The sequence below is a fragment of the Megalops cyprinoides genome, chromosome 3 (assembly GCF_013368585.1).
Source record: "Megalops cyprinoides isolate fMegCyp1 chromosome 3, fMegCyp1.pri, whole genome shotgun sequence".
In the NCBI taxonomy this organism is placed as follows: domain Eukaryota; kingdom Metazoa; phylum Chordata; class Actinopteri; order Elopiformes; family Megalopidae; genus Megalops; species Megalops cyprinoides.
Genome location: NC_050585.1, coordinates 26,717,360 through 26,734,069, shown reverse-complemented (window position 1 = coordinate 26,734,069; position 16,710 = coordinate 26,717,360). Strand labels below are relative to the sequence as shown.

Here is a 16,710-nt window from a genome sequence, read left to right as displayed (position 1 = left end):
TAACAGTTCTGAGAACAGCCATCAGAGTGAGCCGCCTCAGGGAACAGCTCGTGTAGCACTTTCTGAGGCTCCAATGGAAAGTTTTCTGTTGAGAAACCAGTTTGGGCAGTCACCCTGTAAACACTAGAACAAAGACACACATTTCCTGTGCTAAAAGTCTGTGAAAACTCCCTGACTTGAGTCTTTTCTTAACCTACCTTCACACTTTCAGGGCATCCAAGTTTATAAACGGCTGTATTTTTTCCTCAGGATTCATTTACATGTCTGTCTGCAGGTAAAAAACCCTTTTGAGCAATTCCATTTGTGAACATTCCCACCAGATTCAGGAGACCTTATTCCGTTATCGTCAATGGCCTTCACAGTTGACATTGGGGATCCAAGTTACTAAGTACCAACCTTCAACAAGGCAGCACTGTTTATTCTAAACAGATTTTAGACAGACACTTCACAACATAACAAGTGAAAGACTGGAAAGAACAAAAGCGTGGAAAACAAAAAAGAACAAATAGTCCTATAGGGCCACTATAGTCCTACAGGGCCCTAATAAGGCCACTCTCATGTTTTACATAAATAATTACTTTAAAAATGTTTGTTTTTCATTTGCAGATGACTGGGGTGCAAAAAAATTCATAACGACCAGTCCCTCCTGCCTTGGGTTCTGTCCATCAGGAATTTACACAAAAGCAACATCTGTCATTTTATACACCTTGTTGATGAAGACCTCCACCTTCTCCCCTCCCAGGTGACAGAAATCAATGAGGCACACAACGTGCATGGCTTCCAGCTCAGCTGCTGTTTGAATAATGTCACCTACAAAGCAACAGAAAACATTACTCTTTAATGAATCTGTTCATTAAATTAGCAGAGGTCCTTCCCCAGGGGAACAAACATAGCTTACACAGCAGGCATTATCTTTATGAGGACAGAGGTTTTTTATTAAACTGAAGCAACTTGACCTTATGAGTATTGTTCTATCAGAAAATAAAAAGCTGTAAAAGTGTTTGGTTGGATACGCAACACATATATAAACATGCCTTTTGTTGGCAATTTACTTGCTCTACGCTGGGTACATGCACTCAATGTTCCTGGAGTTTACAACCAAAAACTTTTTCCCATAAATGACTTTTATCCAGATAATGTTAAATGAACATCAAACTTCAATTAGCTGTATCACTAAATTGCAAGGGAAATTACAGGCAGTTTAACAGTTCTAGGTGTTCTTCAAGTATTTTGCCAAAGAGTACAACAGTAATAGACTGTCTGGGCCTTGAACTTGTATCCCTCCAGCCACAAGTAAAGTCCCACTATTCGTGACTTCACACCACTGCAGTGTGCCCCCAGTGCCCCTCACATGGGAAGTGCGTTTGCCTACTCCTATGGGTGTGGGGCGGAATTCATGAACAAACAAGCATGCCTTTGATATGACTCGGCTCCGCATTGGCCTGTAATCTCTTGTGTAAATAACCCCAGATAAAGGTCAGGTTTATGAAAGGAGAAACTGTACCTACTTTGCAGGCTAGATGTGAACTACGAATAGCAGTTGGCTCGGAAGTGACTGAGGGCTTCCGCCCTGGCTAAAATAAGCCCTCCACGCCTGATTCACAGGGGGATATGGTTACCCATGTGCCCTTCCCCTGTCTGCATTACCTGGGTTAGGGTGGTTGGGCTGGTCCTTGTCTGCGGGGGTCCTGAGCGGGCTGACGAAGCCCGTTGACAAGCAGGACAGCAGCGTGTTGTCATGGGGGTCTCTGGGTAGCCCGACACTCCTGGGGTCTTCAGAGGACAACACTGGCACAAATATCACATCAATGGCTGTCTGCTGGTTTATACCTGGCAGAGAGGAAGACACACACATAGAGCAGCACTGTGAAACAAAAAAGTTCCTTCAGAATAACAGGATTATGGATCTGAAATCCATTTAAGACACTACTACTTTATTTTTAAATATTATCCTTATATATAGATAAAATATTTAAAAAATTAAAACTAAAGTTAAAACCAACTTGGCTGGTACTGGGTCCTTCATTAAAGCACATTAATACTTCCATATAAAAGTGTACATTGTAATGTGTCAAATGCAAACATATTAACACTGGACTGCACTGGACAGGGTAATGCTCAAGGGTAGAACTAAGTTTACCTAGCACTGTGACTTTGAAATAGCCATTGCAGGCCACCGGAGAGTATCTGTTTATGTTTTGATCAGGGTGAAACTCGTGCGGTGACCACTTGGTTGGATGAAGGTTGCTTTGTTGCAGCAGGTACTCTCTGTCCTCAAAGCTGAATTTCCGAGGAACGCTCTCCGGCTGCAGGCTATTGAAACTGAAGTGCGTCGGTACACTCTCTCTGAGCATCGCCCATGTGCTGCTTTCCCATGATGCACCATGGCGGTCACCCGGCTGCTTTCCCTCTGAGCAGTGAACATTGAGCAGGACATATTCAAGGCCCAGCAATATGTTTCACATAACTAAAACAACTCCACAACTAACAAATTCCATCATATTTCAAACATATAGTATGTGTGCTTAAAGTGACAACTACTCTCCACAAGACTAGTTTTGAAAATCCCAGAATTCTTTGTTTCTGTGATGTCCTGTCATTTGTCACATACCTCTGGGGCATGTTATAGTATAAGCTGTGCTTTGGGTTATTTTCCAGTGTTAGTTTCCAATGTTAGTCCAGTGTGTTTAAGTTCACCATTCAGGATAAACCACAAATATTTTTCTGAAATGTCTTCTTCCTAAGCATGTGTGTTCTGAGATACTGAAAGTTTACACGTCACCCCTTATCTATCTCATGCCTACCAGGTCTATTGTGCTTTGCTGATAACTCTGGAGTCATGCCCCTTTTCTATTCAGGTTTGTCCAGACTGTACTCAGAAGGCTAGGCTGGGTTACATTTTCAGACAATCCATATCAGTACTACACTATTTCTACACAAATCTACATATTGCTTCGAGGTTATATTTTCACCATGCCTAAACTATGTTACATGTTGTTTGGTGAGATTTCGGACATTCAATCTGAGATTGAATCGGGAGGCGAGACATTGCTATTGCACCAATATCGCTTAGCACGGATATCGTAATATGGATGGATCTTGCAAAAACTCTGCTGTGCAGCCATGCCTCAGAATTGACGCTTCATCCATGATTAACATGCTAGACAAGATTCATAATCAGACTGATGTATGGTCAAACTATACTGTCAGGAATCCCAGATCTCATACCAGTGGGACATTGTAGTTCTCTGGCTCTGGTGCAGCCTGGGTCTCCTTCCTGTGGCTCATTCTCCTTCTGCTCCTCCTCAAATTCAGAATTGCTTCCCTCCTCCTCCTCCACCTCCTGGAGGTCCCCTTCTGTACTGCATCCTTGCCTGGATTCTCTGAAAACAGGTTAGATGTCCCATCAACTTTTCATGCCATGAACACAGTGCAGTTCACAGAAATGATTGTTAACTTGCAGTGTTAATCTGTAGCCACTTTCACAGCAACAATGCTGCCATTCCCTGTCTCACCAACAAATCACAAACTGAGGAATTCAAATGGCCGGTTTGCACCCTTTCAAACAGACTAGGACATTGCTGAATGATTGGCATAAACCGATACCAAATTAGCAACACAGCCAGCTTCTAATTTTGTTTATACACACCTTGATTTACTGTTTCTAGAAATTACTTCTGATGCACAAGACTAAAGCAAACACAAAGCTGTTTGTGATGTGTTCGCTACTGATTGTTACTATTGTCTTCTGCCACTATTTGGCAGAGGCTTTTATCCAAATAACAAATAACAAAATATCAGTGCTATTATTAAAAGATAAGAAGAGATTAAGATTAAAAGATATTTTTGCATGTCATGTCCATTTCAATTCAGTTGTGTCACTGCATGGCAATGTGTCATTGTTTTGCCTGCTTTCAGAAGCGTGGCACTTCAGTGATGGTGCAACGACGTATACTGGGATGCCAGGAATACAGGATTTATGTTCTCTGTGAGTAGCGACACAGACAGCAAGATGATCCCCTGCATGCAGCAAACGGAGCATTCCATTGTCAAACAGGTTTGTGCACTGTCTAAGGGGGCTTCTCTCACCACTTACCATGATGCATTACTCAAGAAAACCTAGAGATAATGGAGAGTTACTGTGGGCAGTTAGTGGGCTTTATGATCACAAGAGTATGGGTTTGTATTTGCAGGACACAGCTACTACATCCTTTGAAAGATTTAGGACCAGGGGCAGAGGGGGGTCTGTTACCTTTCCTCTGGCATCGTGGCTTGAGTCAGGTAGCGCCGTTTCACCTTTCTGAAATAAAACAAGAGAGGTGTTCCCAAGCATGCAGACACTCTGAAACCTTTATCAGGTCAGAAAACATCCATGACCTAATTCTGGTCATGCACGGGCAGAGAAGCAAAGTATGGCCGTGGTATCCAGCTGATGACTGTGTTTGGTGCGGGTGGCTCAGCAAACGGGGACGTGCGAGTGTGTGTGTGGGGATCCCGGCGAGCGGACCCTCCACATCGTGGCTCTCTGACTGCAGGATGATCTGAGGGTGTGGGTTGTACCTCTTCCTGCGGCGGCTTTTCTTTCGCTTGCACGGCGGAGGGTTCCCTGCGGACGGCCCTGCATCACTGTCCGCGCCGGCCTCCGTCACTGTTACTGTTACCGCCCCACGGTCCCCCAGTGGTGGGGGCCCTGTGTTGACATTTGTCGGCCCAGAGGGGGTGCTCTCGAGTCCAGCCTGCATCATACAGTATTAGCAATCATTTTCTACCGGCCATTCTAGTGACTGAAGGCCCCGCTGAAAATTTGATGTGTGCATGACCTCTAGGTTTATGGTATTATGGTGTTAAAATGATAGTTTGACAACATACATGCCATTGATATGCAAGCCTGTGTTTCACTTAAATGAAATAAAGATGTAAACCAAGAATAACTCATAAATCAATAACATCCTGCAAAAATCCTTCAACTTCACACCACTTTCCTTATCAGTTCTAAAAACAAGGTAGCAAACGGAAGAAGACATTAAGACTTTAAGGGTAACCTCCCATGAGTTATATATAGATTTTCCTATGCATAGGTATCAATATGTATGTGAAGGGGCAATGACATATATAACAGGCTAGAGCAGTCTGAAGTCCTGTTTTAACAGGATTTCTCTTTCTGTAGCTGCTGTGTAAATAGCATTGTTTGAGACCGTTTCCTGGACGTGCTGTTTGTGCTGACCTGTTCAGCAGACTGTGCAGAGGCCTGGTCTTCCTCTGGCCATGCCACATACTGGACAGCTGTGATCTGTCCCTGTATGGCCAGCCGCTTGTGTTCCCGGTACTGCAAGCTTTCTACCTCCCTCTGCAGTTCACTTGCAGCAATTACAGGAACATCAGCTGAAAAAGGGAGGATAGGACTCATAATTATATACATACAAATACATATACTTTAATATGGAGTTGGTTCCCCTTTTGCAGCTATAACAGCTTCCACACTCTTCTTAGAAGGCTTTCCACAAGATTTTGGAGTGTTTCTGTGGGAATTTGTGCCCATTCATTCTGTAGAGCATTTATGAGGTCAGGCACTGATTTTGGACGAGAGGGCCTGGCTCGCAATCTCCGTTCCAGTTCACCCCAAAGGTGCTCGATGGGGTTGAGGTCAGGGCTCTGTGCGGGCCAGTCAAGTTCTTCCACACCAAACTCATCAAACCATGTCTTTATAGTCCTTGCTTTGTGCACTGGGGCACAAGTCATGTTGGAATAGCAAAGAGCCTTCCCCAAACTGTTGCCACAAAGTTAGAAGCGTAGCATTGTCCAAAATGTCTTGGTATGCTGAAGCATTAAGATTGCCCTTCACTGGAGATAAGGGGCCTAGCCCAAACCCTGAAAAACAGGTGTGGCCAAATACTTGTCCATATAGTGTATGTTTTCTGATCTTTCAACCTCTTGCAATTTGTGTACAGTGCAGCCAAGACCCTTACAATAAAAGAAAATATCTAAGGAGTACACTGTATAGATGTAAAAACTCTTCTCTCTAGCACAGTAATCAGCTCAGTTTCTTACCCACACCATCAGCTAGGGTCTGGGTGAAAACTGAGGGTGAGGGTGGGAAACGGTAATGGCCTCCAATGACTGTCTTCTTCAGCATCACACTGTCTTTCAGAGTTTTGGTCCACTGGATGAAGCTCTTCACTTTTGGGTCGGACACATATGGCTTGCCCTTGTGATATCCTGGAAAAACAGAGCCTCCATCTTAGTGCCACGCTGATGAGGGAAAAAAGAGGCCGACATATGGCATGCCATTGCAAATCTGGATTTTGATCAAATGTGTTTGAAACCACTGTTTTTCCACATAAAGAGTAACTGAATTCAGGAATGTATTTGAAAATACAGTCAAATACTTTTTTTTTTTTTTAGTATTTATAGTTTTGTCAAATGCAAAGTCTTTGAATTCAAAGATGTGTTCCAAAAACATTAAGTTATGTTACACCTTTACATGGAATAACATCAAACACAGCTTAAAGATGCATACATTAAGGTTTATGGAAAGCATGACACAACTTTTACATACATTTATCATCTAAGACCTTGCTAGCCATGTTACACTTGAAAAACACTGAGATTGTAAGTTAGCAGCAATTGCAATTGCAATTTGTGCTGTGTGAAGTCTTAATATAAGTTACTTGTTTTTAAATTGACACAAACTTAAAAACCTTGGAAATGTTATTGTTATGCATTTGGAAAAACGTACTTGGTTTACCAAGAATGTAATTACATATGTCACATAAAAAACAGTTAACTGGAACCATATTTTTAAAATATCAGTTCAACTACAAATGCTTATGCATTTGCCCAAGGTATTGTATTCAACCCACCAGTGGTGAAAATCAGAGTCTCACAAGAACTGGTGAGATAAACTGTGCTTTCTGACTCTCGGCACACCCTCATCTGAGTGCACACCAGGTATGTCACTGCAAGGGGAGAGGGGGAGGTTTTCAGTCACAGTCACAACGCTATCACAGAACAGAACACCACCATTTATGAAAGAGAGCAGACATGACCAGAAATGAGGGTTGCTGGATGTGTACAGACTATGAATATAATGAAAGAGAGAAAGACAGGGGTTTACTTGGACATATTCCACTAAATATTTCAGGCTGTGACGAAGCAAAAATCTCCAGAACAAAGGGAAGGTTTGATGTTCCATCCACAGCGTGAACCCAGCGGTATGTCCAGTATTTCTCAGGGGCTGAAAAAATATGTAACAAAATAATCTCATCATTCTGAACTTTCAGCTGGTTGTTCAGCTAGTATACATACAACGTGAAGTTAGGATTGCTGTAAAACATGTAGTTGACCCAGATATATTGATGACAGTAAGCATGAAAAATAATGATGCCTAGCATAAGATATTTGTTTCAAATGTGTAAAAAGACGTCTTTGATGTGATCGTACTAGTTGCCATGTGTTAGGCCTTGTGCAATCCTTCAAAGTGGGTCTGAACACTGTCATAAATGCCAACTGTACTGTATGAGCTCTTATTTGCTTTTGCCAAACACCAGCATATGAAGTCTCTACCTACGCCATTAACCCCATGACGTGTGTAAGATATGCACTCAAGAGATAAATGAGCTCTCAGTCTCTCCGTGTTGGAGACCAAACTACCACTGTCAAATAGTTATGATCAGACTGACTTGCCTGTGGTCCCCTTGTTCCTGATCCGCTCACAGCGTCCTACAAAAGTGACAAGGCCGATGACATCACAGGCACATTTGTTGGGCAAGCTATCCAATTCAGATCTAGAGAAGGGAAATAAAAAACTATATCAGTAAATGAAAGAAAAAAATGTAGGATTCTATGATTTACAAATACTTTGCAAGGATATGGCTAATATCTTGTAGTTTTGTTATGGTTCTATATCAGAGATCTATAGTAGGTAAAATTATTTACATAATAAGCAAGAACTCATAATTAATTTGTAAAGTGATACTGGAACCTTAGTGACCACTTCAATAAAAGAGTGAATAATAAACAATAACTACATTCTCATTCATTAACAGCTTGAAGATTTTTGAGGTTTCTATGTGTGAGCAAACCACTATGGACTTCATTGTGCATTTAAATGGAACCACACTGCATTCTCGTCCTGAGAGCCTAGGGTGGAGTCCTGTGTTGAGCCTGCACCTGGTGATGAACTGGTGTGTTACGTCAGGTAAACCCCACTGAGGTTTCACACTCTTGGGTGGTATCACGTCGATGACAACTGCAGGATCTCGAGAATTCAAGCATATCTCTGCAAAACAAGCCAAAGGTAAATCATAGACGGAGTTAAATTTGACATCTGCTGGCACTTGAATGGTATTCTGAAATGACATTTGTTCTGAGTGGTTTATGACACATAATAGTTCTCATTCTGTCACCTTCTCACACAGTACCAGTTAAAAGTTTGCACACACCTGATTAAGATAATGGGAAACATGCATTAAAAGACATTTTGAACTAGACATGCTTAAATGCTTGAAATTTGTTTTTTAAACAAATATAAATAGTGAAGTTGATGCCTATGCATGTATTTCTTTCCATAATTTTTTTTAATTGTAAAAATATTTTTGGTTACTTTGAAGAATCTAAATTATAAGATTTGAGTTTTGATTTGTTTAATCATTGTTTGCTAAATGTATAATACCATTTGTGCTATTTCATAGTTCTGATATCTTTACTATTATTCTAAAATGTGGAAAACAGTAAATATTAAGATAAACCCTTCTATGAGTAGGTGTGTCCAAACTTTTGACTGGTAATGTACTCCTTTTGGTTTTGGTTGGTTACGGTCCCAGTAACCAACAGTGTCTTGGTTTTGGCAGTGGCAAAATGTCATACTACAAAGGTACTTTTGTTTCTGCATGAACAGCATTAAAGCCATATAATTCGCAATTCATTGTTTGGTCATTGTTTTGGTAGACTAAAACATGCCACCCAGTGCAAAAATATTCCCAAATAACTAGAGCATGAATCAAAAGAGGATGGTCCTATCCTTCATGGTCTATCAGAGAGGGCCACCAAAGATGGTCTCTATCTTTATCATCTAATTTTTTATATATTCATTAGTCATAGGTAACAGAAAGCACCAGAGAAATACAGGTTTATGAAATGCTTGTAGCCTCAACTGCGCTACTGCATATTTCCCCATTTGTGCATATGTGCTATTGGATGGAAAAACCAAGGTCGAGAAAAACCTGCCTTCAGCTGAATCACAGCCCTACATAACAAAAACTGTATGCATGATAATCTCATTTTAAGCAATCAGAATGCATGGATTGAAAAACACCATCTTGAGAACTTTTTTTTTAATGACAACTAAGTAAAGATGACCCAAGATGACACAATTTAAATTAGAACACAATGGCTTCATGCCTGTGGTACATCAAAAAAGCAGGCTGCCATAGGCATTTAGCCCATATCATTAGTTAACAGAATACATAAATGAAACATTTCATTGGCTTAAGCCATCCAAGAAACAAAGCCGAGAAAACTGAACAAAAATGATCTAATAGCTTGAAAAGCAGCCTAAAATTGACCGTAAGACAATCTTGGCACAGAGATGCAAAACAAAATGTGCATATGCATCGGTGGCACTGGGTGAGTTAGATATGGAGTTGAGTACCAACTGAGGTGAAGGTCTTCATCTGTGGGTCTGCGAGACAAGGCCGAGACCTGTTCGGGTAGCTCCGCTTGAGGGTGTAGTTCTGAAGGTACAGAACCGTGCCCACATTTAGCCTCTGATACCACTCAGGGCACAATGCGTTCCACAGAACCATGGACATCGAGCCACTCTGGTCTGCCACCTCGAAGTAGGCCTTGTAAACACAAAATGGGTACAAAATTGGCAAAATTATGTTTTAGTTAATGTGCAGCAGTACTGTAATTTCATCTGACAAAGACAACTATAATAGTAAGTGACACTGCTCACCTGAAAAGGGATGTCAATCTTTGTCTCCATCTTTCCATAGAATCTTAGTCTGGATTTATGTAATATTCTCACAAGGAGAGGCAGATACCGATGGGAGCTTCCAAAGACAGACTCTAGATCACTTAGGAGAATCATCTTTGACACTGTCGAGACACAGTAAAATAAATAAATAAATATTACGTTTGCATTTGTACAATTACACGTGTCGTTGACAGAGGTAATGTCATGTCACGTGTCAATGTCATTTCATGTAATCATACTAAAGTAACGTTAACTATTCAATTCAATTTTAGTTATATAGCTCTTTTTATAACACAAGTTGTCACAAAGCAGCTTTACATTGTTACCAGGCCTGACCGGCTCAGCTGAGATTTTTTTTTTTTTTTATCAGAGCGAAGTATCCCGCAACTCCCCCACTTACCGTCCAACACCACGTCTGTTGGCGGAATGCAAGGGATCCACAATCTACCATGGGGATCCTCATTATTCCACAGTGACAAGTAGTATTTCCGACTCAACTGAAGGGGCGCATCGTTTTGCACTATAGCAGTCACATCGCCTTCTTTTGACCACACCTGTAGAGCGTCGACGTCTTTTATGGAGCGGAGAATGTCAGAGTGCTCACTACCAAATTCTATCCCCTCTATGCAAACCAAACCGTGTCCCACTCTCCTTTCGTTGTAAAGAAATGAACACTGCGTTAACTGTATATCAATGCCACTCCGAAGCCTATTCTTTTGCACCAGATAGTTGAGATTACTTGCAAGATAACATTTGGCTTGCCAGACTCCGTCAGTGACGGTAACATCATAGCAATAGCTGTCAGTACATTTGTCAATAGCGATTTGTTGTTCGGCCAAATATCTTTGCACTGCAAGTACAGCAACAAAACCAACATTGTCGATTTTTAGTCTAAGCGTTTTAGCAGTTAGTAGCTGATGAAAGGCAGAACACAGAAGTGACCTCTGGGGCAAGCCACTCGAAGGATGCTCTACGGACGGTCCGCCTTCTATCATTTCATACGCTATGTAACTTTGCTAAAGGGTAAATAGTTAACAAGTTAGCAGGCTATCATGGGCATGACCGGCCAGCAAGCTAACTAGATCGTAGTTTGTTTAGAAAATAATCTATAACTAACAGAAGCTATCTTGAAAATCTAAAAATGACTAGACAGCTAGTAGCAAATTGCTGGCTTTAAGGAAGCCAAGATAAAAGCAGCTATTCACTTTGTTGACAAGTTATTCTTATTGATAGTTGCATCTAGCCAACATAAAAACAATCCACAGCAACTTGCAAGCTAGCCAGTAAACTGTCCAGCGTCACCACAACTTTCCAGCAGCATGTTTTTAATTTAGTTTTCGTCCTTGATTTAGCTAACATCAGTTTTGAACAACCAGTCAATAACAAAGTTGTCTCGGCTTGTCGAGCGTTGATGACGGCGGTAAATTTGAAATGTCATTCCTTAAAGGGAGTGAAAAATTATGTTTGTCGACAGAAAGCACACGAATCGTGTGTGAAATAAAGGCGTAACCTAGACTGCAGCATTATGTTGAATTATATCCAAATGTATAAAGATTGCATACACAAATGTGGTGCTTTAATGTTTAATAATGGCTATGGAAACGAATGCTCCAATGCTCCAAAAGGCATTTCCAGGTCAAGTGCTGCTGAGCCCTAGAAGCATTGATGACCCCTGCTGGTTGGAGGACATTTGTTAACGCGTGAAAATCCGGTGTTTTCAGTTTGCAGTTTTTTTCTGCATTGATTGTTAGTGCACGTATCTGCGAAACGTTTTCAATGCTTTGACATTGACTAACGTTTTTTATATTGATGGTGTCTGCATATATTTGTATTGATGCGATGGATTCCATATATACATCGAAACCATGACTATGAAGTTATTTTCAGTAATGACACAATATTGATTTTACTGGTTATTTATAAGGCGGCCGCCTGTGGATCGGTATAAAGCCCCAGGACCCGACTGCACGATATAGACCATGTTTAATGTCTGGTCTGTCTAAACACTTAAATTTTAAGGTTTGGCTAGCAACACCTCAGTAATTTTAATATTCTTCACTGCACCACTCTACCAAGGAATAAATTGATACTGCACCTGAAGCTGAAAAATGGCAACAAAATGAAAGTCATTGGGCTCTTGAGAGGACAATGGCTTTTTGCCATTCCTCCTGTAAAGTGGACTGGTCTTGATTTTGCCCCTTTTATGAAAGAGAGCAAAACATTAGGCATTGCTGCACCTTTCTTCAAGAAATGGACTTGGATGACTTTCTCTTACAATAGAAGACAATAACACCCTGAGAAACTGATTCTTTAATTGAAGTAGCTGTAACAATAGTTGTTACTGTGATAGTAGGCTCTGCTCATATTTATAAGCAGCACAAGTGATTGTGCCACTTTTTAAAAAAATATTTGCTGTAGCAGGAAACATGGAGATGGAAAGTGACCGTGACAACCTTACAACATATATAATATTCAAATGAATAACACAGAGTTGTCCTCTTGAAATATTTATTTAGACACATTGTCCACATTGTCCAGATTAAATAAAAAAGATTTAAATATCACTGTCACAAAGTTAATATCCAAGCTGTTTCAGAATGTAAACTTTTTTATTTTTAAATTTCTTTTAAAACAATATTAACAATATGTTAAAGCTTATTCTGATGGTATCTGTACAGAAAAGAAACAAGCCATACAAGGTCATTGACTTTGTGCAACACCAACTTGCGGAACTCAAGAATAGAAAGACTGCACCTTCCCCATAAGACACTTCAATAATTATTCTGTTACAAAATACATCTGTTTGTTTTACTTTTAATCATAGAACATTTATAAATGTATTCCAATCTATTTGACATCATATAAAATAAACTACAATTTATTCTAAATAATTTTTGTACATTTGTATAATACAATATCTACAAAGTTTATTCTGCTGTGTGATGGCAGAAATGGCTGTTGGTTTGTACCAGGTTTAATTTGAATCATTTTATGCCAAGTACATGCGATGGGTCTCATTTATCAATTATCTTATTCTGCCTAAGTGCCATTCCCACTCCATCTGTATCAAAGACCTTAAGACCAATCTAATGTATACTGATGGACAATATGTCTTGAATTCGGCTCACTGTTGGAGCCTTGCAAAGGAATGACACTTAAATGTAAATTCCTTGATAAATGGGACCTGAGACACCAAAAACAAATTGCATATTCTAAAGTCAGGGACAAACTATTTTACAAGACCAAGGACAGAGCAGTACCATTAACCCTAGCACAGAAATCACAATAAACAAACACAAATCAATAACTTGAAAATCAGTAAAAAACTGAAGCAATACACAGCAAACAGGCAATGGTTTCCAGCAAGATTGTTTCCTATTTTTAAAATCTGTGAGCATAAATGAAGTTTGTTTAACAGAATTTAATGGCACTGGGACCATTGGTTCATGAGAATCTCAGGTTTTAAAAATGGGTTAATATTCCTTAATTCCTTAATTTCAACAGGCAACAGAAAGCACATTTTACATTTGTTATCAGCTCTCGTTGGCCTGATCGGTTATTCAGAAGTGGTAGTAATGGTAAAAGCACATGCATATTTCAGCTTCATTCATTTTCACTTACAGGGCATTCAATTCTGAGGAAAAAGTCCTGACACTCTGTCTAACACCAAGCAAAACTAATAAAGCAAGCAGTGTAGTAAACTGGAAGTTTAATCCCTGTTATCTAAAAGATGGCAAATCGCAAGTGTTATCTGCCACAGATGTTACAGACATGCTGATACATTAGTCTTATCAGGTGCAGATGAACAACAGAGATGTTCCACTAATGTGCTTACAAAAAAAGAACGATTTACACTGATGTGGTAAGGGGCCATTGCCAGATGTTGAATGTGGAATCTTAGAGCCAGCTTTTGCTGTCCTTTTGTGAACTCAAAGTAGTGGCTTGATGAAATGCTGAGGTGCTGGTTACTTATACTAAACACAGATATCATGGGATGGAAAATGTCTCCTTGTAAGGATGCTTCTGATACACATGGTTGAAGGAATGTCTACAATATTTCTGTACAAAAATATTTAAATCTCTTTTACACTGTACCTGGTTTATGCTATTACATATTTCTTTTTTAATACATGAGGACACATCTCTCCAAAGACATCATTTGAAAAGCACAAGTTAGACATTCGCTTTTTTTTAACAACATTGCACACAGCAAAGAATGAAACTGCGTATAAGTCTCTAATGACTTCTGCCTAGCCCATCGCTTTCATCATGAACAGCATTGGTCTGCTGCAAGAGTGTGACAAAGACAGCTGAGCTGGTGGAGGACAGGACAGTCATTTAGTGTCCACTACAAAGCCATACGTCACACACAGTGACAGGGTATGTAGCGTATCAGATAACAGGAAAGTGCGAAAGATTGCCATTATATTTTTAGAGTGTGGATATCAGAGACAAAAAAAAAAAAAAAACATTCACTTTGACATTTTAGAGATCTTCGTATTAAGAGTGGAACTTAACACAGATTTGATTATACACCCTCAAATATGTTTATACATATGGTAAAAATGAGTGACAGAAGTGGAACACTTTACAAAATAAACAATGTGGATACTGTTACATTTTTTACATATGCATATGTGACAGGTTTATTTAGTCCTCAAAGTCTTCAAGGTAGCAATTCCAGATTAAAGTGAGAGACAAAATATCAGAAAGTGTATTTTGTAAAGAAGAGGTGTAATTCAAGTGTAATACGTTACAGTCTGTTCAAGTAATTTCAGATATATATTTATCAACTGTATAATAAAAAACATGAATACACAGTATTATAACTTCATATTTTGACATAAAGAGCACAAGCATAACTATGAATAGCCCCTCTGTTAACTGTACAATATACAGCACAGTACAATATAAGGGAGTGATGAGACTATCATTATTTAAATGAATTTTGTTGTTCTGCCCCTGCTTTACATTCTCGATTACATATAATAGCACACCATGTGGGCACCTTTAAAATTCCTGAAATTACTTGAAAGAGTGGACACAATAGGTCATAGACATTTGAAATACCCTCCACTGTTTCCTATCTCACAAGAGTAGCCTAAGCTCTTATGTGACCTACAAAAGACCACAAATTTACAAAGAAAATAAAAATAGTAACTGGCAAATTAACCAAATACAAAACAATTATGTTGTAATGTAATACTGAGAACTTTGTTTCCACAAATAACCTGAGAAGAATATTACCATCAGTTAAAGTATATGTAATCAATGCAAGGCGACCACAATGCATTGCTCTTCTTTGAAGGATTCACTGAATTTTTTTGCAGCACCCTTTATATTTGAGTGTGTTAGGCCATTTGAACAAGACTTCAGTGTGTCTTCTATATTTTGTCATCAGGAATCAAACTACACAAACATTATGACGCCACTAATTGTGGTGTCATTATGATACCTTTATGGCTCAGACCAAACATAAAATGTGGGAGGGTTAATTCATTTGTTGTCTTGTTTTGTGCTGAAATCATTTAAATGTGTTGAAGATGTGAATGTTGTATTATACGTGTTTTTGCAAATATGTTAATACAAAGCTTTGAATGTATCACTTCCCATTAGTGTTTTTTTGTTGTTTTTGAAATGAAAAATTCCATGACTGTTTCCTGGAGAATTAAGATTGTCCAGCAGTACAGCAATTTGGCCTGGCTGCATAACTGGCCATGCTGACACAATATATTATTCAATACATATGAAGCCCTTTCCTCTTAAAGATGGAAACTTTCCACCTGGATTATCACAGACACAGATTTCAGTGTTTTTTTTTTGAGCTGGACAAAGGGGTCACTGCTCTTGAATACCTTAGTTAGACTAGTATCAATATTGTTAAGGTCCATGCTTTGCTTTTTGTATTCTGGAATATGTCAATACTGAAGTAATTTAATACAACATAGGAGAGGGTTGTCTTTTCTTGTTTCAGTATTTAGTTTGCCATTTTACAAAGAATGCCTCATAAATTTCCTTAAGAACCAACCTGGAGGTCAGCATCTCTGGTACAAAGCCACAAAAGTCAGGCTTGATAATTCAAGGCTCTGACACTCATATTTCTGTGAAATGATGTGCACCCTTTTTGTTTTTGCAAACTGTCTGGCAATTTCTCAATGAGTGGTAAAACTGCTGTAACATTACAGTACAATAGCTATCACAAAACTCAGATCGCCTCCTAAAACACAGCCTCAAGCACTAGCAGATACTTGTGAGTGAGTTAACCAGTGCAGATTTCCCATTTTTCAGAATTACCTTTTTTGTTTAATGAACACCGACCACATGAGGCTTGAGAATCGATACGAATGGCCCCATCATATGCATGGAGGAGAACTCGCCACGGCGCTTCAGCGCTTCCGTTTGGACTCTGTGGGCAGGATGCTGCGCCCAGAGAGCTGCCATCTGTCCAGGTAGCCTCCACCTGCGGTTCACAACGAGTGTGAAGTAGAAAAATAGAGCTGTCAGTCTATAAAAAAGGCAGAACCTCATGTAAGGAAAGGCCACCTCGGACACGTCTTCTTCTTGTCCCTGGGTTTGCCATCGTGGGTTTAGGCGGCTTTGGCTGAACGCACCGAGGCCCCGCCGGTGTAGCACGGGTAACCGGTTCCACCGGGCATCCCTTTGCATCCTGCCGCAGAAGTTGCAGTCACAAAGGAGAACAGAGTCCCCTCACCTGGTCCCCGGGGGGGGGGGGG

General features: G+C 39.9%; 1 protein-coding gene across 1 annotated transcript; it reads right to left on the bottom strand.

Moving 5' to 3' along the window:
• Nucleotides 1-488: 488 nt before the first annotated feature.
• Nucleotides 489-10,971, bottom strand: radx (RPA1 related single stranded DNA binding protein). Its single transcript, XM_036523793.1, has 15 exons — nt 10,377-10,971; nt 9,956-10,098; nt 9,650-9,842; nt 8,170-8,278; nt 7,684-7,784; nt 7,115-7,234; nt 6,861-6,956; nt 6,049-6,216; nt 5,225-5,382; nt 4,561-4,736; nt 4,253-4,300; nt 3,229-3,383; nt 2,141-2,410; nt 1,648-1,830; nt 489-810 (listed from the first exon to the last, which is right to left on the bottom strand). Exons 1-15 carry the CDS (start codon nt 10,969-10,971, stop codon nt 674-676), a joined length of 2,652 nt encoding a protein of 883 aa, XP_036379686.1. The 3' UTR covers nt 489-673.
• Between the last annotated feature and the right edge of the window lie 5,739 nt (nt 10,972-16,710).

Coding starts and splice junctions, on each gene's coding strand:
- radx (XM_036523793.1), bottom strand. CDS start 10,971: ATGATAGAAGGCGGACCGTCCGTAGAGCATCCTTCGAGTGGCTTGCCC. Junction 5,383..6,048: donor GACCCTAGCTGATGGTGTGG/GTAAGAAACTGA, acceptor TCCCTTTTTCAG/CTGATGTTCCTGTAATTGCT. Junction 1,831..2,140: donor TTTCAAAGTCACAGTGCTAG/GTAAACTTAGTT, acceptor CCTCTCTGCCAG/GTATAAACCAGCAGACAGCC.